At 38.4% G+C, this 27,472-nt stretch overlaps 2 protein-coding genes and 1 long non-coding RNA gene across 4 annotated transcripts; 2 read left to right on the plus strand and 1 right to left on the minus strand.

Moving 5' to 3' along the window:
* The first annotated feature begins 296 nt into the window (after positions 1-296).
* Positions 297-16,529, plus strand: ubxn7 (UBX domain protein 7). Its single transcript, XM_053330244.1, has 11 exons — positions 297-439; positions 3,016-3,169; positions 5,079-5,143; positions 5,241-5,306; positions 5,933-6,045; positions 6,504-6,650; positions 7,115-7,205; positions 7,477-7,607; positions 8,167-8,671; positions 9,346-9,425; positions 9,564-16,529. Exons 1-11 carry the CDS (start codon positions 334-336, stop codon positions 9,723-9,725), a joined length of 1,620 nt encoding a protein of 539 aa, XP_053186219.1. The 5' UTR covers positions 297-333; the 3' UTR covers positions 9,726-16,529.
* Positions 8,563-16,954, minus strand: LOC128369241 (uncharacterized). Of its 2 annotated transcripts, none has more exons than XR_008322000.1 (3): positions 16,709-16,954; positions 16,558-16,611; positions 8,563-8,695 (listed from the first exon to the last, which is right to left on the minus strand). It is a non-coding gene; the product is annotated as an uncharacterized LOC128369241 (long non-coding RNA). The 2 variants fall into 2 exon arrangements; XR_008321999.1 differs by lacking the exon at positions 8,563-8,695 and adding an exon at positions 8,792-9,208.
* A 1,078-nt stretch (positions 16,955-18,032) lies between these two features.
* Positions 18,033-25,762, plus strand: tfa (transferrin-a). The gene is made up of 17 exons (XM_053330243.1): positions 18,033-18,172; positions 18,265-18,413; positions 19,156-19,258; positions 19,659-19,850; positions 20,392-20,521; positions 20,696-20,751; positions 21,573-21,736; positions 21,964-22,117; positions 22,210-22,376; positions 22,478-22,574; positions 22,677-22,703; positions 23,211-23,369; positions 23,798-23,948; positions 24,313-24,380; positions 24,489-24,670; positions 25,094-25,286; positions 25,404-25,762. The coding sequence occupies exons 1-17, from the start codon at positions 18,133-18,135 to the stop codon at positions 25,445-25,447; spliced, it is 2,076 nt and encodes a 691-aa protein (XP_053186218.1). The 5' UTR covers positions 18,033-18,132; the 3' UTR covers positions 25,448-25,762.
* Positions 25,763-27,472: the final 1,710 nt, after the last annotated feature.

Genomic DNA, 27,472 nt, shown 5'->3' on the forward strand with positions numbered 1-27,472 from the left:
TGGTTCTTATCAAGTCATACAAAACCATGAAGGATTCACAATAAAACATAAAATGAGGATACATAAATATAGAAACTAAAGCTGAAGTTTTCAGGGCATTGCAGATGTCTCAGTGACTTTCTTTTTGTTAATGTAGTGTAATGTCTCTGTGGTGTGGTGGTGTATACTCGGTTTAGATTACACTGGTGTTACTATTAATGTGCTCAGTGAGTGGATGTTTCTTTATAAACTGCTTTGTGGAGTGAACTACATAACCCACAATCCTCAGAAACGCCTGGTGACGCATGGGGCTCGCGCCGCGCCAGGCAGGGGCAAAAAGGGACGGCGTTGCGCATGCGCCACATTTATGTTGTTGTTTGTGGCGGTAAGATGGCGGCGCTCGGAGACACCTCAGCTCCGGGGGTGAACGGGTTAATACAACAATTCACAGCAATAACAGGTAAAAAATAACATTTTATTTGGCGTTTGAGCTCCTGAGTAGTTTGGAGTTATCACACAGGAATAGCTCAATTGCCTAGCAAACCTCGAAATCAGTGCGCAGACGAACAAACGGACGTTAAGTGTAGCTGTGGCCCCTGCGCTGTCAGAGCAGAGCAGAGGAGGAAAAGCACAGCCAGTTATCTGCTAAACTCAACAGAAAGACTCACAAAAGGGCGGGCAGAAACCACCAGTTTTAAACATTATTTGGCACAGCAACTTTAAGTCTGATCAGATTAGCTCTCTGGTGCTCTTTACATGCGCTGTCTCGGTAGCGTAGAGCTGCTTTTTGAGGGTTTTTCTTGGTGCCTGTTGTTCGATAATGTGTTATGGACGTCGGTTGTCCAACGCTTCCCTTCTTCACCATCAGCCGGGGTAAGTGCTCACTGTGTGTTCACTGTCATCTCCAGCCTCACCGTGGCGTTAAAGCACAGTTTTGGTGAGCACACTGTTATGTCGCCGAGCACACTTTAAACATGTCCTCAATATAGTGCGTGTTTTTTTAAGCCTCGACACGATTTTTAAAAAGTGTGAGTTTGAAGTTATTTTCGCTCCCGGAGAAGAAGGAAGACATTCAGGGGGGCTGCTGCCACACTGGGAAAGTGAAACGGACATGCGCAGTACACACGGAAATATCATTGTAGTCAAACGGTGCTGTACACTTTTTAAAAAAGACTCAAAGTTCATCGTAAGATCAGGCGTTTTCACACATGGGATGTAACCATTCATAACATCAGTATACTCAAGGAATATTTGGGTGTTTTTAGATGTGTTAGTCTATATACACAACAAATCATGCAACCTATAATTTGCATGAGTGCCCACTGTTTCTCAAAGGATACCACAGCCTTTTAAACTGCTTGCTTTCATTCGTGTTAGTGCAGGGATGCAGCCAATATAATATAAGACTTGCTGTGGATGTGGTGATCCATGGTAGAGGTTTCCAGCACAACTTCACCTATTTCCAAGGAGCATGGAAAAAGAAAAACGTGTGAAGAAAGTCAAAGCTCCAGCAGTACTTGTAGTATAGGAGAACTTTATTAACAAACCAACACGTTTCGGCTTGTGGCCTTCATCAGGGTCATCCATCATAGTGACCAGCACTTCTAATGATTGATAAAGTTACTTTATATAATTGGAAAGTTTAACTCTGCATTGACACACAGTAATGATGGGGTTTTAATCATAATGCTATATAAGTATGTTTTAATTGTGTACAGATGATTGTAACAACATGATCAAAATGAATGGAAATGCATGAGGCAAAGAATCAAACAAAAAAGTTGAAGTATAGGTGCACAATTCTTAAAATCAGCCTTAAAACAACAGTCCGGTTCGCATATCAACACGGAAAGAGGTTTTCCTCTCTGTAATCAGTCCTCCTGTTAATACTGGTTGTTAAAATATCCCCTTCAAATGTGTTTTCAATGTAAGTGATGGAAGCCAAAATTCCCCTGTCCACGCAGTCATTTTGTGCAAAAATGCATTTGAAAGTTTATCTGAAGGTTATATGAGGCTTCAGCAGTCAGAGTTAGTCTATCTAAGTGGATATCTGCCACATTTATATTGTCTTTATAGCATCTAATCCCCTCTTAATTTTTCATTGTTGAGCTGTGATGGCAGTAAAGTAACAAAAAGAGGGACTTTGTCACTAAAAACACTTTAATGTTTTGATGGCCGAAGCTTCATATTAGCTACAGAGAAACTTTTAATTTAACATTTTTGCGCAGAAGGAGGACTGTGTATTTTGTCCCCCATCACTTACATTGTACGTACACTATGAAGGGATCTTCTAATGGTCAGTATGAACAGGAGCAATGATTGAAGCAATAGAAACATATTTCTATGTTCAACCTGACTGTTGAAAAATTGTGGACCTGTCCTTTAACATATTCTTTGAAGCTATGTCTGATAGTAATGTATAAATGGTTTGTAGTAAGCAGGTTACAACATCAATATATTTTGTATGATCGGTTGTTACAGATACCTAATATCATCACCCATATGAAGCTATATATAGAGATCTTACAATATTTGATTTTCATATGATTTTGCATTAGTGGGATTAATCATGATCACTCTTCTAGAAAGTCAACTTTCACACAATATATTGATATTTTAGAATGAAATGACGCATATAACAGTAGAAGATAGTAACAGTTAATGGACTGCATTTGTGTAGCTCCTTCTCGTCACCTGACCACTCAAAATGCTTTAACACTACGAACCACCGCCACGCACATTTTCACACACTGATGGCACAGCGTTCGGGAGCAATTTGGGGTTCAGGAAACTTTTACGTGTGGACTGGATTAGCTAGAAATTGAACGTTGATCTTCTCATTATTGGACGTCTCTGAGCCACAGGAGATCCCCAAAGATTTCATCCATATTGTCCATAAAATCAGTCGTGTAGTGTGGTAAATTTAATCTGAATGCTTCACATGGATGGTGTTTATTGTCATGCATACATTTAGCTGTGCATTAAGGCTTTATCTGGAAATGTTTCTTAAGATGTGTTTGTCCAACTCTCTGCTAGGGGCCACAGAAAGTGTTGGAAAACATATGTTGGAAGCATGCAACAACAACCTGGAGATGGCAGTCACCATGTTTCTGGACGGAGGCGGGATCGCAGAGGAGCCCAGCACCAGCTCCAGTTCGACAGCTTCGAGCAGCAGAGCTCCCCCCACAGAGTAAGCTGTTATTTCTCTACACAAACTCATAACTCAGTCAACTGGAACAAAGTCTTTGAACCTTTTTCAACATCTTGTCCACAGTGCTCCTAAATTTCTTGCAAGTTTTCCTCCAAACTTGTTCTTGTTTTCTAACAGTGAGCCAGATGGAAACTTTGGGATTCAGTGTGCTGTTAAGATTTGGGTTGCTAATAGGTGCTATAATAAAATAAGGGAGTGTAGTTTAATTCTTTGTCATCAATAGTCCTTAATAGGCCTGTCACAATAACTACATTATCAATCTATCGAACATATATGGACATGACCTGGAGGACTTTTGCTGACCTCATAGTGCCCTTTTAGCTTACAGGTGTGTTTTGTTTTTTTTTACATACAGTGGTGGAAAAAAGTTTTCGGACACCCTTAAAAGTTTACACAATCTCAAATATTATCATGAAATGTTTGTGGAAATATCTTTTTTGTGTTTCAAAAGGTGTGGCTGCAATAGACAGACACAAACAAATACAAATGATATTGTTTTTGTTTATAGGAAAAACTAACAAAACTAAATTCAGTTTCAGTATGTCAGTTCTCAACATTGTTGGTATCAAAATCAACAAATAACAGATAATGTGTTTTCAAAACTGAACAAAAAATAAATAAACCATCACATCATCAAATTAATATTTAGTGGCCCTGCCATTAGCACGCAGTAGAGCTCTAATCCTGGCTGGCATGTTCCCCACGAGCCTTTCACACTGTTGAGGGGTAATCTTGTACCATTCTTCTTGAATTACTGTTTTAATTCTCCTAAATTCTTCAGTTTACGCTTTGAAACAGACCTTTTGATAATCCATTTTAAGATTTGTTTAGTATTTTGGCTGTGACTGTACTAAAAGAAATTGCACTTGAAGAATTAAGAGTGATTCTTAATGCAATATTTCACAAATGCATGGGGTGTCCAAAAACTTTTTTCCACCACTGTAAGAATGTCACCAACATGACACCAAAATAAAAGCATTACTTATGTGTGGTTTATCTACTCGAGGCAAATAATCTGTCTACCTGTTTAAGTAAGTTGTTTCGAGAAGGTTTCAACACTTTGATGAATTCAGTTTTCACTAACCACCGCTAAGGAAAAACCCAGTACATGGATGCACCTTAGGGTACCTATGTAACAGAAGATTTACTGCTTGTCTTTAATATTATTTAGCAAACTGTGATAACAAAACATCATTATACTCTGAGGGGACATCACTAAGTTATTTCATGCTGTTTCTGAGAGACTCTGCATCCCCTCGAACGTGTAAAAAGTTGTAAACCGTAGTGAGCGAATGTCGTGTGTTGATCCTTTTCAACAACAGTTAGCTTAACGAGTTGGGACCCAAACCCTCAATCCCTGATCCCCAGAGGAATCGCCACTAAATACTACCATCTTCTGACCCAGAAGAGCATAACAGGGCATACAAAGTACATCTGAATATTACTAATAGGGTGGTCATAAATTAGTTTTTGTGTAAATATGATATGTGTAAGTCAAGATAAGTAATTGACTCATAAAATCCTTTTTTTTTTTGAGAGCATCTCACTCGTCCTGACAAATAAAAATGGTTCCTGACATTTCTAGAAACCCCAAATTCATCCAAAACTCTTCCCTCCCTCCTGTGATCATATAAGCTGGAGGTGTTGGTCTGTGCATGTAGGCTGCAGGTATGGTGTAAGTGAATAGGGTGAAGCTGGGGGTCCGGCCACCTCCCATATAGCTCAGTATGGTATTTGAACAGGTGTTACCATGTTAACTGCAAGTGTTGGAATAAAATGGTCCTAAAATGACAAGATTAAAAGTAGTTATCGTGACAGTCCTTTTCCTGGGTTTACTGTAGATCATTTGGTTTCCTAGAATAACATTTTATGTTTTTTTATGTCTCAGTGAAGTACGAGCACCTATTCCCCAGAAGCAGGACATACTGGTTGAACCAGAACCACTTTTTGGAGGTATTACATTGCTTCTTTTCTTACTCTAACTAAGTTGCTGTCATTACTGGAGGTTTTTGTGATCATCTTCTGTGATTTTTGTCTGTTACACATTCAGTGCCAAAGCGAAGAAGACCTGCTCGATCTATATTTGATGGATTCAGGGACTTCCAAACAGAAACAAGTAAGTAGGTTTATGTTAAAGTCTGTAGTTACAGCTTAATGCTCATAAGTACAACCGACAAATGCACCAGCTGTCTCTCACTAAATTTACATTCATTTACTGTAAGTAAACAGTTTACTCATATCGGAGAACAAGCTTACATGCACTGCTGTAATCAGATTTCTGCCTTAGCTCTGACCGTTTTCCTGAAGCATGGCTTTCTTATTTTACCTTCAGTTGTCAAATCTTCAGCTGTTTAAAATTAATTTATTCAGACTTCTGGAGGCTATTTAGCGTTTCTGTTTTTGCCGTACTTGAGACAGAATTATTTTAAATTCATGAACGCATTATTCTGTGTAATCATCTCACCATTCATCCATGCACTCTGCTGTTACTTTACATCTGCACTCTTGTGCTGTGCAAAACAGACACACAGGGCAGAGAAATTGTCAGTCTCCTGGGGAACCAGGTTTCTCCAATCCCTCACCCCAATTACAGGAATCAGATCCTAGTTTAAATGACTTACTGGAAAAAGCCGACTAACCCACTTACTCAAGCGTATGTAAATGCATGATCTCTAACAAGCTTTATGTTACTGTGTCTTTACTTCCTACAATGACCAAGGATTTGTTTTTCTCTTTTTCTAGTTCGCCAAGAACAGGAGCTGCGTAACGGTGGCACGGTGGACAAGAAACTGAGCACCCTGGCAGACCTTTTCCGTCCTCCCATTGAGCTCATGCACAAAGGCAGCTTTGAGACGGTGAGGAGTCACTCAGCGGACGCTTTACACCACGCATCTTTATTCAGTTTGTGTGGGTGCTGAACTTTCAGTGAAATTTCAGATGATGACTGTAGATCACAGATGGGCAGCTGGGTGTGCCATGAATGGAAGGGCAGCAGTATCCAAGTTGTCATTTTTGCCAAAATGAAACATTTCCCCTAGTGGGTTGAATGTGCATTGACAATACTGTTGAAATCAGATGGTGAAAACCTGCAGACTGTCCACCATTACATGATTATGTGACACTAATGTAGATAGTTATAAGTGTTCTCCGTAAGGGGACACCTTTTTATTCAGTGAATTTGTCTCCCATCCATCTGTTGTTGTGCTTTGGGTCTTAAATCTATACATGCCAATTTAATGATGTACTCATTGGCTAAATCCAGCTTGACATCCTGTCTTTATTGATTTTACATTTCCTCTTTTTGTGCTTAAAGGCAAAAGACTGTGGCCAACTGGAGAACAAGTGGTTAATGATCAACATTCAAAACGTTCAGGACTTTGCCTGCCAGTGCCTGAACAGAGACGTGTGGAGTAATGACGCAGTGAAAACCATCATCAGAGAACACTTCATATTCTGGCAGGTATGCAGCCTCAGAGCACGGGGTCATATGTGATCTCTGATGGTTTCAAGTGTCTGTAAAACCTTCAGTTGAGTAATTTTCAAGGGTCCAGTTCCTCAAATGTTTTTGGGGATTAGACCGATTTGAGAAGTCCAAGTTTAACCATTGATATCAGACACTTTGTTTGTGCAAGATAGAAACACTTAGACTGTAAAACAATACACAAACTGTACAAATTAGTGCATCATACAGAAGACTGTCTATCCGAAAGAACCTCCAGCCCAACCCAGCTTACTAGCTGAAGTGGAAAATTTGGCTGAATAACAAAGAAAAGATGCAAACATTATTTTTTTCAGTGCCATTTCTACTACACTCTGAAATCCCCCTTTTGACCTGATTTCTCAAAGCTAACATTCAAACGCACATCACTCTCTCAATGTGTTTCTCTACATCTGCATTTTATTGTGCCATTTATTTCATTACAGGTATATCATGACAGTGAAGAGGGTCAAAGATACATCCAGTTCTATAAACTGAACAAGTTTCCCTATATTTCCATCCTCGATCCCCGTACAGGTGAGTAATCGTGTGAACTGAGGTAGCGTAAGAAGACAACATAATGCTCTTTCATAACATTTAGAAGAGATTGGGGCTGAGAAGTAATTCAAAAGCAGTAATACATCCCTGAATAACAGAGTGTGAGAGAGCAACAGATCCTTGTATTTGTAAAAGTGATGATCTCAATACAATACAATACATTCATGTCATGTTATTTATAGTGACTATTTCCTGCTTTTGGTGTCTTTTAAAAACATCCATCAATTGAATTTGTCATTGACTACTATAGGTCAGAAAATGGTGGAGTGGAACCAGCTGGATGTGGCATCGTTCTTGGAGCAGGCGACCGGCTTCCTGGCAGAGCACGGGCAGCTTGACGGACCGTCCTGTCACGCACCCCCCGCTAAACGAGCTCGCTCTGTGGGTCTCTCATCTCATGTGTCAGCTTTTATTCCCATTTTTTCTGCTCTAATAAGAACTCTCTTCTTTCTCAGAGACTCTGTTGGAATTTCCTCTGTCACAACTATTGTAGCAGTTGTAGATCTGCGCAGTGTATGGATATCTTCTCATGATGTAAAACTAGATATGATCAGCTCTGTTATGGTCGTAACCTCTTCGTGGTCTCGTCCTGGTCCTATAAGCTGCATTACATGTGAAAGATAACATTTCTTTGACTTTATTAGACTGTACTAGAAGGGGAGAAATAAACAGTGAGTTATTATACCTGATTAGAGCCCTTACTACTTATGATCAGTACTCAGTACTAATTTGAACATGTTTTATCCGTGGCACAATTTTCATCTCCAAAGATTGTCACATTTTCCATAGTATTGATAGACTTGATGGCAAGTATTGTAATAGTTGGCATTTGTCAGTATCAGTCAGTTTCGGCCAGTCTATTATGTTCCCCTCCTTTGTTTTTTTTTTCCCATCTCTTTGATTTGTTTTCAACAGCTACATTCTCTGTTTTCTATTCTAGGAAAGTTTGATTGATGCCAGTGAAGACAGTCAGCTGGAGGCAGCAATCCGAGCCTCCCTACAGGAGACACACTACGAGTCTTCAAATGTCCCTGAAGCCCCAGATTCCCCGCGATCAGATGACGACTCCGATGCAGAGCCTTTCTCCGACAGCGAGGGTCCCATCTCTGTGGATGGCTCGGACAGCGAAATGCCAGAAACACAGGAAGAGAAAAGTTCAACCAGCAAACACACCCCAGCCCCTCCTGCCACATCGGCTCAGCAGCGTCTTCACCCGGATAATTCATCTTCTTGCCACAGAAAGTCTCCGTACAAAGAAAACAACCACTGTCACAAGAAAGAGGAGAGCAAAAAGAATCACCTGGAGCCTTCGGCTGGCGGTCCTCGTCATCCTCCCCCTGACACAGAATCTGCAGGGAACTCCTGTACAACAGCAGCTGAAAACGCGGGGCCTTCGAAAATCAGCACCTCCAAAAGTTGTGACGTAGACTGCCCTGATGACAACGGTACGACAACGTGTAATCCAAAACCTGACATAATTATAATGAGGGTATTACTGTGTTTGAGTGTGATTGCCTTCATCCTGCAGACAGGCATGTGTTCAACAACCCTTAATGAGTCTTAGGGTTTCAGTACACTTCAAGCCCCTCCCAATATTGGAATTGGGGGGGCTGTGTCTGCCATTTTCTGTAACTTTCAGGAAACTGACAATCCAGCATTTTACACAGTTAGGTCAGTTAGCAGGTTTCTCTATTGAGACAATTCTGACACTTTCCATGCATACAACCAAGTGCAAAACTATAAATGCCTTCCAGGAGAAACACAGAAAATTTGCACCATTAATCCCATATTTAAACAATTATCACGTCTTCCCCCTTTCTATGACAGCTGACTTGTCATACCACCTTCAAGTGTGGCCTTCTTATGTTGTCGAGCTAACTAGTTCCTCTCCTGAAAGTGTCCGTCCATCAGTTAGCCTTTTTTTGCTACGAAGTCAGCATTACTTGGTTAGCGCTGCAGCTTGCCCAGATGTTGTTGTGATACTAGAACACAGAATTAGTCTTGGACTTCTTTTTGAGCTTTACAGTCTAAAATATATTAAAATATATTATATAAAATGTAACACAGGACAACTGCATAAATCTAAAGGTTATTTTGCTGCTGTTGTTTTTTTAAACAGGTCCCAAAGCCAGATTGATGCTTCGTTACCCAGATGGACAGAGAGAACAAATTTCTTTGTCATCTAAAGCAAAACTTTTGGTAAGAACAACCATTTTTCCTGTGTTTTAACTCAGTTTGAAGTACAGACTTTCTCTTACTGGCCAGACACTGAATGTTGTAGTATAAAAGCCGACTGCCCCATAAAATGTGTCCCTTATATTTATCTCTCCCTTCAAGGCACTGGTAAGACACGTCCAGTCCAAGGGTTACCCTAACGAACGCTTCGAACTCGTCACCAACTTTCCCAGAAGGAAGCTCGCCCACTTGGACTATGACATCACGCTGCAGGAGGCGGGGCTTTGTCCACAGGAGACTGTATTTGTGCAGGAGAGGAACTAGCCTTCCCAGACACACTCACTTTTGCTTGTCTGTATCTCTCTGGTAGACCTCATCCTTTCACCAATGATCTGCGAAGATGTTACCGGCCTTTATCACATAACCCTCTGTTCTCCTGGAATTAGGCCCCTGTTTTGTTTTTGTTTTTGTTTTGTTTTTTTATTGGTTTTTTGCCAAGACAACTGTTAGTGGATGGACTATTTTCCCCGCCATTTCACTATTCTGAATACTGACGTCTCTACTGACAGCCTAATACATTTGGCCAGTAAGGTGTTACGGACGACAGCACTCTGTTCTGATGTGGGTCTCATGGTCTGGTCATTGAGGCACATCAGGATAGAATACATATAACATAGCTCATATTCAAATTAAAAAAAAAACCCAAAAAAACAAATTACAGATCACTATTTGATGACGAGGCACCAGGAACTTGTAAAAACAGACTTTTACCTCCCAGAAAGGTAAAATTAAATGTCAGAGTTTATTTTCTAGATCTTCTTGTTATCTTCTGTACCTGGGAACAGGTAAAAGGAGGCTCGTTCTTGTTTATTTTGACCCAAATTTGGTCTAACATGGTCACTGTTTGAACAATTGTAATTATTTGGGAGGCAGGGGTACTAAGAGGAAAGGTTCGTACATTACAAGTCAATAGATGAGTCAGATATGCGTGACACGTATCTAAAAGAATTGGGTCGATCTGCACATTTTTACTCAAGTTTCTATTGGTTAATTGGAACTAGTAGATTTGTTTTTGGATTTCAACTTTTGATACAGAAGGGAATGAATGAAGGGTGGTACATCTCATCAGTCGGACCTACACTGTACAGAGATGGCTTAGAGAGACTGATATTTAGCTGTAGTCATTGTTTCCTTTCTTTTTTTATATGCTGCCAAGAAAATATGCTGATGTTGAAATATAACCACCAAAACCAAGGGAGATTTTTTGCTGGTCTTTTGTTACATGTTCATATGAACTGGTTGTAGATCACAGCCATGATGTGATCAGACAAAGGTCACATGTCAAAACCCAAACCTACAACAAAATATGTATAAAAATCTCATAGAAAGAGAAATGCAGCAATTCTACAGAATCAACTGCAACAACTTATAATGCAAATGTTTTGTGTGTTGTTAGTGACAACAAAGTGTTTAAATATGAATCTACTTTTTAATGAAGGTTTGTTTTGGTAAGCATCTTGCTATACTTGTGTTGCTGAGTTTATTTTTTGATCACATTAATATTGACCTTTTTATGCTAATACAACTGAGTTATAGTTTATGATTTTAATGTTTTCAGATAACAGTTGCAGTAACAGACCAAGTAAGCCATGGAGCCATGATGTCTAAAATACAAAGTTATAGTTAAACATAAAGATAGTCTTCATCAGTAAGCAACTGTATACTATAGTTCTCCACATTTCATGCAGTACTTCATATGGACAGTTGGTGGTGGTAATGTACCTTAAAGGCTACAAACACCAATAAATGAGTAGAGCATAGTAATGTAATTAATGCAGGTTTAAAAATACTTAAATTTGCTTTACAAATGTTTTTAAGAGGTTGCAGTTGCCTTCATTTGGTTTCATAGACTCTGGATTTATGTGTTTTGGTGAAAAATATTCAGTATGTATTCATCAAGATAACCTCACAGTGCACCTTTAAGTTGGTGCAGCTGGTCCTGCTGAGAGGCTGCTTTCCCTTCCCATGAGATTTTTCTGTATTTAAAAGTTTCTCGCCAGGAACCCTTCAGACCTGGAAGAGCTGTGCTGCCACATCACTTTACTAATATTAGAATAAGCTATGAGCTCAAATGTCAGCTTGGATCACATGCTGTTCAAATAGTTTGTAGATTACAGAATTCACAGGTCATTTAAAGGATTTATTCAAATTTTTGGGATTTGCATATGTTGCATTTTTATGTTCTAAATTTTGTCCTAAAGTCAAAACTTGTTCATTGTGAGTAAGGGAACACAGCGGCACTGAATATAAATAGTGTCTTGAATCACCTGTGACCAGTTCTTATGGGTAACTGTGGACAATTTAATCTCATTTCAAAGTTCAAAAAAGTCACTGTTTCTCTCTCAGTAGTAGTCTACTTCTCAGAATCTTTCTCTTAAATATACAATGAGCACAAAATGAAGAAGTGACTGGTGCTGTTATAAAAAGTCACTTTTCGCTGAGACATTTCTGTAGATCAGATTTAGTGACAAGTCTGCACATAATTAGTCAGCGTGTTCATAAAATTTGAATTGAATTTTTTTCATGCTCTCCTTCAGATTGAGGCCCCAACTGATAATAGTTACAGTGCCTGTACGGGGCAATGGTCAGAGTTGAAAGAGAAGGACTTGCAGCTGCACAAACAGATGAGGACACTGACTCTGTTTCACTCCCCCCAGCTGTATGGATACTACAGTACGTGAGGAGGCATTCCTTCACCACATGTTATTGTGTAATGGATAAAAAGTAGGTGAGGGGAAAGGTGTTTAAGTACTGAACCCATTCCCCTTTATAGCTTCGATCAGGTACCTCAGATACAGAAACAGATAGTTTTGGCAAAGATAGTCGGAGATGTACTGCAAGCATTTGCATGAGAGCACCGTGCTGTTTACGATCACTGGCCAAAATGTCTTCTCACTATCAACAAACTATCTGCTTTCTTAGGGTTAGTTTACAAGTGAAACAAGTTTTGTTGATTTTTAGACCTTTTAGGTGCATCAAACACATTAAAAAATCCTGCTGGCAAAATGGTAACAGCCTTTAAAAAAAGCAGAGCTTATGGAGACAAAATGTTTTTTCTCCTAACAGAAATAACCTGCAGTCATTTCTCACTAAAGCCTAAATGTATTTTCTCGTGTTGAAAGGTTAATGAGGTAACTGGAACAGCGGCCCTCCAGATTGGGCATGTTTGAGTGGTTGTCTGTTGTGTAACAAGGATGTTGACCCCAGTCATCACTGGAGCTTTCAGCTAGTTCTCCGAATGAAGTCAATGGAAGTTAATGTGTGATCAATGAGCCATGCGGTGGCTGAGTTAAAGAGGCACTTCATCGATTTTTCTTTCTTTTCTTTTTTTATACTGAGGCCCTGCAGGAGTTTTCCAAAGTTTGAAAAAAGATTTTTTTTTAATTGGGATTCAGGCCTAAAAACAGAAAGCCTGTGTTACACGTGTGTAGGGTTTGAAGTAGTGGGCAGGAAAGTTCAAATGAAAGCGATGCATTATGGGAAATGTAGGATCTAGCAACAGGAACTATAAGGCAGGTTATTTTTTCTCTCTACCTAAATTTTTAAAATCATCACTGGAGTACTTGTTAATGTGACAGAGGTCAGTTTAGAGCAGGTTTGTGGATGGATGCTTTGATTCACTAGACTGTACTCAAATCCACACAAGACCAAGCATTATATCTTCATTTCTGACCCATGTTGGATGAGTTTATTGAGGGGATACAACTGATATGTTCCTCAGTCTGATATCCGCAACTGAGAACCCCTTCCTTCTTCATTTCAAGCTTTAACCTGAATAGGTGTAGCAATAACTCAACATTGCTCTCACTGTCAGTAATATGATAACGTCACATTTCCAGCAACTCAGAACAACAGTGTCTGTGTTTCCCGATCAAGGAGCCAAGTGTGCCTGTCTGTTTTCAAAGGGCCCGATCAGGAGTGCTATCACCGTGAAGATAAGCGTTACTGTTATATTTTTCTTTTACCTCCTAATCAAGTGCAAAATACAAAATGACAAAAGTTGTAGCACATTTGAAGGTATTCTGTACAATATTTTGTTTATATCGGAAGGGTTGGTTGCTTCTGTAATGCAACAGAGTCCTTTAACTAAAGCACATGACATAAAAACATTATAAAATGTGTACATGAGGCTCAGCCTACCACAGAGAGTCCTGCGTCACAGGCTGAGAGGGGGTTTGTGTGTAACATCTGACCCTACTATGCTTCGTTATATATTTCAGGAGTATAATCATTGATGATAAGCTTATCTGCTCTGATTCAGCACAGTCAGGAGGCCTTGTGGACTATAATCACTGTCAGACATGCAGTCTGTCACAAGAGTCTCAGAGGTATTTTAGGAAGCTGGATTACAGTCATAATCCAGTTAAAGAATATTTGCTAATATTGATTAGTGTCATTTAATGTTCACAATCCTGAACATGAACATATAGCCAGTTCATGCTACCTTCCTGTTTTTAAGATGTATAAACAGGAACATTATATATAAATTCACACAGGTAAGAATGAAAAACTAATAAATAATGTATCTGATAAATGTCAACTTGTGTAACTAGCACAGGGCAATAGTGTTATTGGCTTGCTAGCTGTGCTATCAGGACAGGACAAAGGCAAAGTAATCTGTGGGGGTTCAGAAAACTGGCACAAGGATAAAGATTCAGACTCAACAGAGGATGAGCATCAAAAAACAGTTTAAATTGGTCAAAGATCAATAATGTAGTCGTTACAAGAAGGCAGTCAGATAGTCAGATAAAATACAAATAAAAACAGGCAAGAGGCCAAACACAGGTGGTCAAAATCTGGTCTGGAAATTTAAGGTGACAGCAGATGATGGGTTATAGTGGGAAACACGATGAAGAACCCTGGTGGACAAGTGAGGAATGACAGGGACTATAAAACACTATAAAAACTCAAATATACACGAGAAATTCAGTCTAAAGCTGATTAATTAGATGAAACCATGACAGTGAACTTTATCTTTTTACATCTTATTCTGTCAGAAAATAAACATCATATTACAGATTATAGTCACCACTAAATCCAATTCAGCATCTACTGGAGGTAAAACTGTTCTTTTGCACCACAGTCACTCTTTTTAAGATCTCTAAAAAGTTAATGTACACTGCGAGTAATGGGTTAATGGACTATGGTTTGTGGACTGGCCAAAAATAAAGAGTTAATCATGGTATGATTAGGCAAAGGTCAGGGTTACTCAGTCTGTCGTGATTCAGTAATTTTATGGAGCTTTAAAACATCTGATCAACATTCAGCTATCCAAACAAAGTGTTGCATAATGTTGATTCCTCTTTAACTTCACATTTTGGTGCAAGGCTGCTGTGATACACTGTTAATATTCACTGTCTTATTAGATATGTCCCTGTGTAGATTTACTCCAACTACACTGCTTTTTTTTCATAAATCATATTTACTGTATTAAATACAAACCAGAATACAACACCTATACTTTGTTCACACAGGGTTTCCCTTTTAAAAAGTGCCATCTATTTTGAAACGTGTGTTAATTTATAAGAAATAAATATTTTATTACTCAGAAAAAGGGAGGAAGCTGTGAAAGGCAAAACAATAAAGTCAGAATTGAACATTTTCAATATATGCATGAATCCATCCATCTATCCCTTTTCCTAATAGTTTATTCTCTAGAGGGTTGCGGAGGGAGCTGGAGAAGATCTCATCTCATATTGCATGAATACACCCAAAACAAATCAAGTTTAATGCAGCATTGAGTATTACATATTGTTCAACGTCCAGTGGTGGGAGAAGTATTCAGATTCTGTACTTAAGTAAAAGTAGAATTACTACAGCCTAAAACTACCCTAATACAAGTAAAAGAAATTAACTCAAAATGTTAAGTAAAAGTATCACCAGTATTACCAGCCAGTTGTACCTAAAATATCAAAAGTAAAAGTACTCATTATGCAGACTGGTTTCTTTTAGTGTTAGTATATTATATAGTTTGTTTTTGACATGTTAGATCATTTTAATGCTGTAGTTTATCATTGTGGAGACAATTTTACATACATTGGGTAGATTAATCATACTAGTACTGCATCATATTATATAAGTGCATCTTCTTTTTTTTATTACAATAATAATAATACACTGTTGCACCCACTAATGCAGATTAAAGTTCAAAACACATTTTTAAAAAGAAAAAAGCGGACAATTAAACCAAAATTTAGAATATTAAAATACATTATCTTAATCTGAGAATCAATTTTAAGTGTCAAATAATGTAATGTAATAAAAAGTACATATGTAGTAGATCAGAGATATAAAGTACTGTACTTCCAATGTGCACTTAAGTACAGTACTTGCACTTTGTTACAGTCCACAATTGTTCTACAAAGTATTTTATTTCTATATTAATGATATTATTTTAGTGCTGTAGGTCATTTGATACTCCTGCTACTCCCTATTTTTCCCTCAACCACTTTCACACACTTTACCTCAACATCAGAATAACCAGCAGTCAGTGAAGTACTTGCTTCTGCCACTTTCATCACATTTACAAACAAGAACATTTTAAATCTGGAGGTTAGTGTTGAACTGACCTGCCTATTGTCTTAATACCTTCAATCATTTATCCCTTTCCTTACAGATACAAAATAAAGTAAAAAGTCAACTAGCTTAACTCCAAATGCACAAGATTTGTGAATCTTTTAGGTCACTTGGCTCATGTTTCTAGTTTTGTGGTTCATTGTCGGGAAAGTCCAACCCTTTAGTACAACTATTGACTCTTAGTAAAGAGAGCAAGTCCAACCAGATTTAATAGTAATCTAATCTAATCTGCGTCTATGTGCATCTCCTGCTGCGCCTGAATCTCATTTTCTGTTTAATTTTATTTATTTTTTAACCTTACATCCCAATGATTTAAAGAAAAAGACTATTTTATTGGCAGCACAGTGGCAGCACAAGAGGGTGCATACACTAAAAAACACATATAGAAAGAAGTAACAGTTATTGAAAACAGTGTATATTATAAGAGAATATTGTAAGAGAGATGGGCAAAGGGTGAAAATGAGGTGATACACAATCTGTACCGTCTTACTGTCTGGCTTCGCTATCAGTTACTACTTACAGACACTTTGGCTTTGGAAACAGGATGATGCTGTCCTCTGATTTCCAGACGCTGCTGTGTGGAATAAAAAGATATTATCAATTCATTTAATACACTTCAACTTGAATTGTAATTGAAACCTTGGCTCTGATTTCCAGGAATATCAAATTACCTTCTCAAAAAATTCCTTTTCTTACAAATTTACAGTAATGAATCAGGACATGATGGTTAATAGGAAGTGCCAGTGTCCTCACTATCAAAAATGAAATCCACCCATTCGTATCACATTTTGGATGTTCCAAAGTTGCACCACTGAGGGCGTTTCATGAAACATGGAGTCTATTGTGAAATGCATTGGGTGATATTTCAATATTTAGCGAATGAAAACAAAGAATGAAGTGTTATTGGTTCAATTTACAAATCAACACGAACCTTCGCTCTTGTGTTGGGTAATATTGACTCTGTAAACACGACGATGTGGGTCACACTGCAACTTTGATAAATACAGATTTTCATAAGCTTGTGCCCTTTATACTGGACTGAAATGATCTCAGAAAGCAAACGTGACGCATATCATCTGTCGCACGGTTGTTCACCTTTCTGTTAATAACTACTGTATGCAACACTTCAAAGCAGCAGTCCCCCAAAACTCAATGTTGCAATGTCTCGATGTCAAATTATGTAACTTTTTGCAGCATTTTGCAAAAAATAGAATTTAATGCTGGTAGGAGATTACAGGATTAATACAATTGCAATGCTTTTAAGTAAGAAAAGACACTTTAACACACTTTCTTGTGCAGGTCAAACTTGTTGCCCATTATATTGTTCCCTAAGACCAAAAAGATACAGTAATGCAGTGCTTCTCAAAGTGGGGTGTGAGGACCCCCCAGTTACTTTTCATTATAATTCCATATCTAAGTAACACAATGACAGATTGTATGACTATTTTGGTCATGGGTTTATACACTTTCTGTAATAAAACACCTAAAAGCAAAAAATCGGTTTGGGGTCTGTGGTCTAATTTGTGTTTTGTTTAGGGGTCCTTGACATTAACCAATGAACACTTCAGTCAATCAATCAATCCATTGCATTTTTGGTAATTGTCAATTGTTTGGCAATTACCTAAACCATAAAGCACACAAATATAAAAGCATAAAATATAAAGCACAAACACATCATGAATCATATAATGTGGGTCCTGATTGGAGAGCCTGTTGGTGCTCATGTTTCCTTTTGTTGTTTATTGTTTAATGTGTGAAAGGTGACATGTTAGTGCGTTTCTGCTCTCTGATTTCAGATAGTGCAAACAATGGTTCACTAGTTTACGGTGTCTGTGAATTTCCATCATGTGGAAATTGTCCACATGATGGATCTGTACTGTGTGTGTGTGTGTGTGTGTGTGTGTGTGTGTGTGTGTGTGTGTACAGGCACACAAAAGTACACACGCCCATGCACGCACACATTAGGAAACTTGAGCAAACTGTCGCATTTTTCCTCCTTTTCCTTTTTTTCTCCCCAGCTTTGCTATAAAAGCCTGAGCTGCTTCCCCACACTCTGCTGACCTGGAGACCCCCTCCCCTCCTCCACAAGTCTAACATGATGCCTCTGCTCCTGCTGGCTCTGCTCGGGTGCCTCGGTAAAGAAACGTTACATTTTCCTTCAACCCTCAGTTATTTGACGTTCATTCAATATTTTAATGCTTTTGTGTTTATCCATTTGCTCTGGCAGCCTCGGCGTTGGCGGCCCCCGCTGAGAAGGTGAAGTGGTGCGTAAAGTCCGACCAAGAGTATCAGAAATGTTCGGCGCTTGCACTCGCAGCGCCCGTGTTCACCTGCGTGAAGAAAGATAGCACCCTCGACTGCATCATTGCAATTAAGGTGAGAAATTTGAACATTAATACAAAAAATAAATAAGCTGGCCAAAAACACTGAATGGCCATTTAATGAGCATTGGAAGACACTCAGACCATTTAAAAGATATTATGACTACAGTAAATTAATAGCAAACTCTACTAGGCTTGTGTAACGAGCGATTATTTTATTTGCCATTTTTAACAATGAATCTGTCCATCATTTTATCGATTAATCAGTCGGTCTTTTGGTTCGTAAAATGTTGTAAAATGTAGATCACCAGTTTATATATTTTTTCTCATACAAGACTAAAGAAACCAGAAGAGATTCAAGATTTGAGAAACTGCAATTACAAAATGTGGATATTTATTTTCTTTAAAAATTGCTGACAGTGATGAATTGGTTATCGAAATTGTTAGATAGTTGGTAACTAATCAATTAATCGACTAATTGTTGCAGCTCTAAACTTAGCAGCTCTGTTATAAAAAATACTCATCTGTGGCTCCTTTTTTACTGTTAATGTTATAAGCAGTAATCAGTGACATGGAAGCAGCATCTAAATGTTGTAGCTGGTTGAGGTGAGGGTTTTTAAGGGCGTCTATTGGACGGATTAGTTAAAAGTAGAAAGTAGCCAAAGATTAAAGTGTTCAAGTTAAATACCTCATAGTTTTACTACCAACAAAATAAATCTTAAACCAACACAGTCTGCATTTTATTGAGCTACTGCTACTGCTGGTGCTGGTTGGTAAAGATCTGTGTCCTCTGACAGGCTGGTGAAGCAGATGCCATCACTTTGGACGGTGGAGACGTCTACACAGCTGGACTCATAAACTACGACCTGCATCCCATTATTGCTGAGGACTACGGCACCAGTACGTTTACTCATCAGCTGGCTTTTCTCTTTGCTTTTCAGTGACTTTTAAACATATGTTTAACTCCTAAATGCCTGGAAGGAAATTGTAGTTTAGTTTATTGATATATTTATAAAAATGCAACATGGCAGAATTTCCATTGTTGTCCCTGCATGGTGTGTTTTTAAAGAAGAACATGTAAGTGAACTAGTAAACTGAATCTTTTTTTTGTCAGATAGCAGATTGTCTAAAAAAATATCAAAAAAAGAAATCTCATAATAATAATAATAAGACAATAGTAGAATAAGATGCAAACGTACATACAAATATATAATCATATTAAATGTTATAAAAGGGAACATTAGGCATGTTAGCATTTTATATCGACTGAATGTTTGAACTTCTTTCTGAATTCAACCAGCTTCGGAAACCTGTTACTATGCTGTTGCCGTGGCGAAGAAGGGCACTGGATTTGGCATCAAAGAGCTCCAGGGGAAGAAATCCTGCCACACTGGTTTGGGCAAGTCCGCAGGCTGGAACATTCCCATTGGCACTCTGGTGTCCATGGGTATACTGCAATGGCAGGGTATTGAGGACAAACCAGTGGAGGAGGGTGAGTGCACGTTCCTTGAATTAAGAAGTATTTATCTTCCTGTGTAGTTTGTTTTAATGTGTAAACAGTATATTATAAAAAAAATCATATTTGACCATTTTGTTGTAGTTTTGCCATTGTTAAGGGCACAAAGGTCATGTCTTCAAATGTTTTTTCTTCTAAGAATTTGGAGGTTTTAGTAACATGGAGTTTACAACCTTCAGTTTTAAAACCTGCACATGGTTGATGTTTAATTGAAACATATTTAGATCTTTTTTTGTTGGGGAAAATGTACTAATGGACATGGCTGAGTAAATAAAACGTACAAATATATAAATAGCAAAAGAGTTTCAAAAGTTGATTCAAAACTGTTCTGGAGCTAAAAACACATTTTTTCTATGCTCTTTAAAACTTCTCATCCTGTTGGTTCAAACACCTTGGTTGGAAACAGCACATCCAAACAGACTTTTTTATTTTTTATTTTTTGGTCAAACTTTCTGAGGATATGGGGTCTAAGGGGCTCAACATTTCTAATATCTTGGCCATGTTTCTGCTTTTGCAGCGGTGAGCACCTTCTTCCAGGCCAGCTGCGCCCCGGGGGCAACAAGAGGCTCCAAACTGTGTGAACTGTGCAAGGGAGACTGCTCCAGGTCCCACCAGGAGCCTTACTATGGCTACGACGGTGCCTTCCAGTCAGTATCATGTGTTTCTTTGATCCTTCTAAACTCTACTCTGACTTAATCTGTCCTCCACACATTTCTCTTCCTCAGTCTGTAATCCGGTGGCATTTATGTATTTAACATTATATTAAAATGAACATAAAACCTGCCACTGTTGATGCAACTGTGGATTGGTTTACTTTATAGGTGTCTGGTTGAAGGCGCTGGAGACGTGGCTTTTGTGAAGCACCTCACTGTACCTGGTCAGTATCACAAGATTATATGTTTCCATATCTTATTTATTATTGGCTTGTAGTGGTTGCAGCCAAGGAAGGTGGTCTGCCAATCTCTTGTTCTAAATCTGCATTAGAGACGATAATATAAAAACCGTCTTATGTAAATTGTACAAAAATTTACTTTTCTTAATTTTCTTCTTCTTTTTTTGGATACAATTTTATTAGATTTTTTATATATTGTCAGTAAAGACAAAACAAATTCTAGCACGGTTGTCAAGCTACATCTTCACAATCTGAATATTGTTAACAGCAAGTTGTTAAATAGCTCTGCATAGTTAATATGATTACCTGTGAGTAGGAGAGGAAAGAAAAGGGAAGAAAGAGAAGAGGTTTAGAGAAAGTAGAGGAATAAAGTAGCTGAAAGCTGATGGAGACATTACCCATTTTGCCCAACTTGCAAATGTCATATCATTTTTCAGTCTTGTTGATAAAGTTAATCTTTAATGATTTTAAGCTAATTATCTGCTGTAGGTATGTCAGTCTCTGACTATTTATAAGCAAATGCTTTTTTGCAGCAGCAGTGAATCCTTTCTGATGATATGTCCTTCCCTGACATTTTCCTTTTCCTCCTAGGTTTCACATATTTTTTAATATGAAAGTACAGTGTGCTGTGATGTAGCCTTTCTTACACGTGAAGCTCTGTTTTACTTTTATATTACACTTGTATATCCACAAACATGAAATCTGACTTTTTAACAAACATGGTAGTGAGAGAACTGTTAAGGGGTGTGTTTGAAAGTGTAAAACTGAAAGATGAAAACAAAATCCCTGCTTTGACACACCCTCAGACGCTGATAAGGCAAGCTACGAGCTGCTGTGCAAGGATGGCACAAGAGCGCCCATCGACAGCTTTCGCACCTGCCACTTGGCCAAAGTACCAGCTCATGCTGTTGTCACCCGCAAGGATCAACAGCTGGCCGATTTAATCTGGACAAGCCTCACCTCAGTACAGGTAAAATACAGACTGTCCACACAAAAGCGTATGACTAATGATTTATACAACACCAAGAACAAGTGGTAGAGCTGCCAGATTAGCCAGACAAGCGAAAGAGGGTAAAGCATGATTCATAATAAAAAATGATTCATGTAAGAATGTCACTTTGGGTTTCAGCTACCTCACATTTTCACAATATGTTTCACTGCTTCCATAATGAATTTGCTCATTTTGTATCTTTTCAGGGCTTTAGCCTCTTCTCATCTGATGGCTATGGATCTGCCAAGAACCTGATGTTCAAGGACTCAACTTTGAAGCTGGTGCAGCTGCCCCCAGGCACAGACTCCTTCCTGTATTTGGGTGCCACTTACATGAGCATCGTCCATTCCCTTAAGAAAGGTACGCTGAAATCAAAGAAACTCAACAAAGCACACAGATAAACCATAAGACTAACATGGACATTAATGTTTCTGTTTTACTTCACTTTCCAGAGCAGGCCATAGGTGCTGCATCATCTGCCATTAGATGGTGCGCTGTGGGTCACGCTGAGACAGCAAAGTGTGACACATGGAGCATCAACAGCGTGGGGGATGATGGAAGCGCCGCCATTGAATGCCAGAATGGCGCCTCAGTTGAGGACTGTATGAGCAAGATTATGGTAAAACATGATGGAAATATGGGGATCTGTCACAAGCTTGGGTTTTGTGCTCTATTTTGAGTCTCTGATCATCTGCTGTCTTCATTATCCTCCTCCTGTAGCGCAGAGAGGCTGACGCAATAGCAGTGGATGGAGGACAGGTGTACACAGCTGGGAAGTGCGGTCTGGTTCCTGCTATGGTGGAGCAGTATGATGACGGTATTATGCTTAGACAGCACAGAAACCACACCATGCAAGCCTGGGATTTGATTTTTACCTTTTCTACATGAGTAACATTTGTATCCCTGTCTTTCTCCACAGCTAAATGCACCTCAAGCGGCGGTGAAGGTATTAAACCTGCTTTTGTTTCTGCTGTTTTTAGTTGCCACAGATACACTAGAGCTTAGTGAAAAATAGAAAATCAAATACAACTCTTCTACACAAAAAGCATCAGTGATATAAACATGATGCCCAAGCAGGTTGAAGTATTTGTTACATCCTCGTAAGTTCCTAGATTAATTATATGGAAAACAGGAATCCCCTTGAAAGAAAATCATCATTTGAATCGAAGTAAATGTCCATTCATTATTAATGTATTATTGGAAACATTATTTTCCTCTACTTGTTCAGTTGACTTGCTGTGCACTGACTGACAGACTCTCAGGGTTACTCTAGCAGTTCATTGAAAAACATTAATTGGAAGTGAACAGGAAAAATCTTGGAAACTATTGCCACTACATTTGCAATATTAATAACTTTTAAATTAAGTTTGATTAAAACTGTGTAACTAATAATTATTTGCTGCACAGTTTTCTGATCTATCTCCTTCTGTACTTACACCCTTTTTATTATCAGCCTCCTCTTACTACGCTGTTGCTGTGGTAAAAAAGAGCTCTGGCTTGACCTGGGAGACCCTGCAGGGCAAGAAGTCTTGCCACACAGGCATCGGCAGAACAGCTGGCTGGAACATCCCCATGGGTCTCATCCACAAACAGACTAAAGACTGTGACTTTTGTGAGTAACCACACCAAGACCATTAAGAACCTGCTTTTGCTTAAAGCAAAGTTCATGTCCTACTAATTTAAAACCACTAACATCTGCTCAGTTTATGTTTTCTATCAATTTAAGCGTTATTATCAAATCTACTAAATTGGTTAATACTATTCTGAATTAATCTGTTCATCATTTGTTTTCCTACAAAATCCACCCATGTCAACTAAAGCATTATTAATCTTTCCATCCACCTTGACCATCCTCTTACACCTTCTGTGCTGTATATCATAAAATGTTCTGAACTGGAAAAGCAACTATCTTTCCTCCAAAATGTCTGCAGCAAAACCACTGAACAATTTTATGAAGTTAATTATTTTGGAAACAGGGCTAATCTTTGTAAACCTCTGAGCAAAACACCATTGTACTGACATTGTCTCTCGTCTCCTCAGCTAAGTTCTTTACTAGCGGCTGTGCCCCTGGAGCCGATCCTGCCTCTTCATTCTGTAAACAGTGTGCCGGCAGTGGCAGAGCTGTGGGAGATGAGTCCAAGTGCAAAGCCAGTGCTGATGAGCAGTACTATGGCTATGCTGGAGCCTTTAGGTAAGAATAGAAATATAATAGAAATATATGTTTATACAAACAGTTGGCTTTGCTCTCTCCAAAGTTACAGATACATCTACCTGCACCTCTAAATCTTTTTAATGATTAAATTGATACTTACATGCCACAGTTTCCTGACAAACAAAAGTTTTATTATTCATTTTTGCATAAGTTTGCAGGCTGGCTTCTGTTTTCCACAAAGTTACAGCATGTCAAACATATTATTTTTACACTTCTGCTTGTGTGCCACTTTAACAGCTTTAGAGTTGCTGGTGAGCATATTTTAACTAGGCTAGCTTTCCTTATGCTAAACTACACTAATCAACTGAGAGTGGTATGAATAATGTTCTGCATATTACTTTAGATGTCTTGTTGAGGGTGCCGGAGATGTCGCCTTCATCAAACACACAATTGTTCCAGAAAACAGCGATGGTAAGAAACTGACACGGTTTCCATCTTATCTACGACAGCGCAGTTTCATTTACAAGAACATTCATCATTCATTCTTTTCTTCTCTTCTATCCCACCTCTTCTTCTCAGGTCAGGGTCCAACATGGGCTCAAGGTGTGAGTTCTGCTGACTATGAGCTGATCTGCCCTGGGAAGGGTCCAGTTCCAATCACCGATTTTGCCTCTTGCCACCTGGCTCAGGTGCCGGCACACGCTGTGGTGACACGTCCAGAAAAGCACTCTGAAGTTGTCCGCATTCTTCAGGACCAGCAGGTCAGGAAGGGTTGTATGGATTAGGAATAGAAATTAAATGTTTTCAGAGGGACATTTTTGCATGCTTCATCAAATTATTATTACATGTAATAATCTATTAAACCCTGGATTTGTAGTGCCAGAGTGATCTGTTTTACTGTATTAGATACTTTATTTTTGTTGATGCTATGCTAAATTACAATTTCTACTGATTCAGGTTCTGTATTTAGTTTTGTTTTCACCCAGAATAACTGTGAAACATTTATTTTGTAAGATACCTTCAAACACCTATAGCTGAATATTGGTTATTTTATTATAAAATATGAAGTAAAATGCAAAAATTACATTTTAGCAGATGTACTTACCAGACATTCCGCTAACTTTCAAGAGAACAAAAAAATGAAAACCTCTGTTTTAAATCAAAACGTTGTTCCTTATTTATAGACCAAGTTTGGCAAAGATGGCTCCGACGCTACATTCAGGATGTTCCAGTCCGATGCAGGAAAAAACCTCCTCTTCAAGGACTCCACCAAGTGTCTCCAGGAAATTCCAGGTGGAACAACGACTGAACAGTTCTTGGGAATTACGTACATTAACGCCATTAGCTGGCTGAGGGAGTGTGGTGAGACCGCTTCAGGTTGGTATTATTGTGGGTTAAATCAAGATTAACAGGATTTCATAGTTAAGTTTAAAATTTAATTCTCATAATCTTTTTTTTTTTTGCTCAATTCTTATATTTCTCTCTTTCCAACAGCTCTGGAGAAATCTTGCAGTTTCCATTCCTGTCAGCAAAGCTAGTGAGGCCCGTGGAGCACATGGTGCTTAAATTGGCCCTCAGTGGGTCGAGCACCTTACCCACTCTTCACACACTGGATACAAAAATTGCATTGTGTGTTTTCTTCCTAATCTTTTTATAGACTTGTTCTAGGAGTACAACCAACAAACAAATCTATTGCACTACCACAGCCTACAAATCAACTATTTACGTGACCAATCATGTGCTCATGTAGCTATTTCATGCTGTCGAAATAAACAAGTGTTACACTTTTTGGATCAACTACTGTATGTTTTGTTTAACACTCAATTTTCTCAAATAAAGTCTTTTTAATGCTCTATTGTGGTGACATCATGGTTTGTTTTTGTAGTAGTGTAATGTCTCAAGTGTTCATGTGAAACATTATTCCTTTATTCATTCAGTCATTCATTCATTCTCTTTACCGCTTATCCTCTGGAGGGTCACAGGGAATTTGGAGCCCATTTCAGCTTCAGTTGACATTGGGCGAGATAATGTTAACTATTTACTATATATTATATAAGCCATTGATAAGTATGGTTTTTGTGATGCCAGGTTGTGAAAAAAAAATTAATCAGTCATTAATGAAAATAACTCAAGTCTGCTGTTGTAAATGTTAATAAATGGGTTTTCATTTGGATGCCCTCTAGCCAGGTAAGTTATTAAACAGTACTTCAGAGGTCTCCTCCTAAAGAATTAGATAAAGTAAATGTTATTGTGGTATAGAAAGGAGGGAAATAATTTCACAAACATTGTGATTATGACTTATAAAGCATTTGTAAATTAACCGGTTAAAATTAACCAAAGTCCACAATGTAACTACACATTGATTCATTTCACAAACTATATTATAGGGAAGTCATTTTTTCAAATCTAGACGGCCGCACAAGCAAATTTGTTTGGGTAAAAATGAACATATGAAACACTGTGTATGGTGATGGGAAAGGTCTCCAAAAAAACTCTGCTCAAACTTCTGTGGTAGGTATGTGACTGTTTACTAACCCATGTTAATGAAAGACTTTTCACAGCACATGCATCTGGATCATTGGTTAGGAAATTCATCTCATCGGCTGGGGTTGTTTGGTGCCCCGTCTCCAGCATGTCATATTTCCACTGTACTATCCATATTCCAACAACAAGAAGTCGATCAATGTGCTGAATAGTTTCCAAAAACCGGCAGTGCAAGGAGCGCAGATAGAATACACACTTGGGACATACTGTACAGAAAATTATTCAGGTGCTCATAAAGAATAAAAATGGCCTTTGAAGCAGGTCTTTGAGGTTTCAAGTTGTGCATGGAGGAAAATACGTCCTCTCTTTGGATTGCCAGTAACAGGAAGCGATTTCAGCGGCTCATACTTGACACAATAGATAACAGACTTTAGCCCTTAATAGATTTTATCAGTTGACTAGAAAACAAATATGTAGTCTTGTGGTTGGTGATATAAAACCTTCACCAAATATAAACAACAGCAATAACTATGTAAATGCTACCTATTTATTCAATTCAATACAAGGTCCACATATGGCAGTAAACAACCCATGTGCAATAATAACCACATGGACTAATTATATATGTGAATCACATTTGGTTTATATTCAAAGTGTGCAATAAACATATAAAAACTGTTGTATATGACTACATACCGAACAAAAAGTGTGTATATATCCACATGTTTATACTGTATATACCCCACTGTAGTTAACAGTGACAGTTGGACCTGCATATAAATATACTGATACTGTATATGTATTTATTTTTTCTCTTCTTTTTCCACCTACTTGCTTATAAATAATATAAGCAATAATAATATGCTGTAGTGAAGCTTTTCAATGACATGGCCTTCATGATTACTTATTACTGCTGGCTTCTGGGTCTTTTGTATGGTTTTTTTGCTCTGTATTAGCACTTTAAGGTGTTTTTATTCAAGTGTTTTTGTGAAAGACATTACCGTGTGCCTGGTGTTATCTTTCAGACTGTTTTATCCTGGCGTTGATTGTCTTTGGTTTATTGGTTAATTTATTGTCAA

The sequence above is a fragment of the Scomber japonicus genome, chromosome 12, assembly GCF_027409825.1.
Source record: "Scomber japonicus isolate fScoJap1 chromosome 12, fScoJap1.pri, whole genome shotgun sequence".
NCBI lineage: Eukaryota > Metazoa > Chordata > Actinopteri > Scombriformes > Scombridae > Scomber > Scomber japonicus.

Coding starts and splice junctions, on each gene's coding strand:
- ubxn7 (XM_053330244.1), top strand. CDS start 334: ATGCGCCACATTTATGTTGTTGTTTGTGGCGGTAAGATGGCGGCGCTC. Junction 5,307..5,932: donor GGACTTCCAAACAGAAACAA/GTAAGTAGGTTT, acceptor CTCTTTTTCTAG/TTCGCCAAGAACAGGAGCTG. Junction 7,206..7,476: donor CATCCTCGATCCCCGTACAG/GTGAGTAATCGT, acceptor TGACTACTATAG/GTCAGAAAATGGTGGAGTGG.
- tfa (XM_053330243.1), top strand. CDS start 18,133: ATGATGCCTCTGCTCCTGCTGGCTCTGCTCGGGTGCCTCG. Junction 18,173..18,264: donor GGCTCTGCTCGGGTGCCTCG/GTAAAGAAACGT, acceptor TTGCTCTGGCAG/CCTCGGCGTTGGCGGCCCCC. Junction 19,259..19,658: donor TGCTGAGGACTACGGCACCA/GTACGTTTACTC, acceptor GAATTCAACCAG/CTTCGGAAACCTGTTACTAT.